Here is a 1,640-nt window from a genome sequence, read left to right on the forward strand (position 1 = left end):
CCCCGGCGGCGGAGGGTTACAGCAGAGGCAGCTCCAGTGCAGACAGACCTTCGGGAACCGCTCCACCATGGTCCACCCTCAGCGCTGCGCCTTCCTCACCCCGCCTGAGTCCACGCAGCCCTGCCAGCTCCGCCTCTGCTCCCACTGGGAGGTCAGCTCGGACTGGAGCACGGTACGAGAGACATGTTGACTGAGGGACTGTTGGTTCATTCATTGGTTGTTGTTTTTTAGACCAAGTCTGCTTACTCCTGTCTGCAAGTCATTTCTCTGGACGCGTCATTCTTTTTGTTTTCATTTTCTGATGAGCCGTGATGTTTGACCTGTTACTGTAACAATGAACAGACATTTGGTTAAAGTAAAGTTTACTCAGGCTTCATGCTAATATTAGTGAAAAAACATTGTATTGTGCGGACAATTTTGTAACAATGAACAGACATTTGGTTAAAGTTAAAGTTTACTGTCAGACTTCATGCTAATATTAGAAAATATGAAAAAACATTGTATTGTGTGAAAAAAAAATTAAGGTGCATTTGTAACAGAAAAAAAAATCAAAATTATGATGTAATCACATTATTTTTTGTAGGAATTTGACCATTTACACGTTGCTCAAGTTGTCAAAAATGTCAGATTTAGTCACCGACCGTGTTCCGTTCTGTGACTGTCGTCGTTCCAGTGCTCAGTGGACTGTGGAGTGGGACGCAGAACGAGAAGCGTGCGCTGTGTTACCGATCAAGGCAGCGTGGTGAACGACGTGGAGTGCAGTTCCAGGCTGCGGCCACAGGGGAGTGAGGAGTGCAACATGGGGCCGTGTGTCACCAACTGGTACTTCACTGGCTGGTCCAACACTGTGAGTTATATCAACACACACACACACACACACACGCAGCACTTCACAGACTCCTCCAACAGGAAGCTCCACTTTGTTCCTGTCAGTGTTCGGCTCAGTGTGGCCCCGGGGTCCAGAGGAGGGAGGTGGTGTGTCTGACCAGAGGAGGGGTCAGAGAAGGAGCAGGAGGGGGCGACTGTGTGGGAGACAAACCAGCAGAGATGAAGGCCTGTAACGGAGGCCCCTGTGTGTCAACGGTGACCTGGTACTCCAGCCCCTGGACTCAGGTGAGGACGGAGGAGATATTCAAACCCTGTGTTAGGACAGAAAAGTCACATGACGAGAACCTCCAATCAGGTTATCAAAGAGCTTGTATTTGTCTGAATGTCCCTTTATCAATTGTAGTCCATCAAACACTGTTATTAAAATAATTGTTTGACTAGTTCCGTCAAACTATTTAAATTTGTTGACTGTTCGATCACAGGCTAGTTGTGGATTAATCATGATTAATTGTTGAATTGATAAATGATAATTCCTAAATATGACATTTCTGTTTATTTCTGGAACAAAAAGACAAATAACCACAGGTCGAGTTCTGTTTATTTGTGTTTAATTATCACCTGTTTTTTATTTATCATGAATGAATATTTTGTCTTTGTCCCAGTGTAACGTCCTGTGCGGCAGTGGTTCTCAGCGACGGGACATCATTTGTGTCCAGAAGACGGAGAACGATTTCACTGTTGTCCCGGCCGCTGAGTGTGCTCATCTGGACAAACCTGCCGCCGTCCAGGAGTGTCACATGGGGGCGTGTCGA

The 1,640-nt window shown here is 46.3% G+C and overlaps 1 protein-coding gene across 1 annotated transcript in view; it reads left to right on the top strand.

Annotated features, from left to right (window-relative positions):
• adamtsl4 (ADAMTS-like 4) overlaps positions 1-1,640 on the top strand; it is a 46,930-nt gene that overhangs the window by 42,809 nt on the left and 2,481 nt on the right. Inside the window, 4 exon segments of the mRNA XM_025061359.1 lie at positions 15-172; positions 674-847; positions 934-1,113; positions 1,491-1,635. Coding sequence (XP_024917127.1) covers positions 15-172; positions 674-847; positions 934-1,113; positions 1,491-1,635 — 657 coding nt within the window.

The sequence above is a fragment of the Cynoglossus semilaevis genome, chromosome 13, assembly GCF_000523025.1.
Source record: "Cynoglossus semilaevis isolate Cse_v1.0 chromosome 13, Cse_v1.0, whole genome shotgun sequence".
Lineage (NCBI taxonomy): Eukaryota > Metazoa > Chordata > Actinopteri > Pleuronectiformes > Cynoglossidae > Cynoglossus > Cynoglossus semilaevis.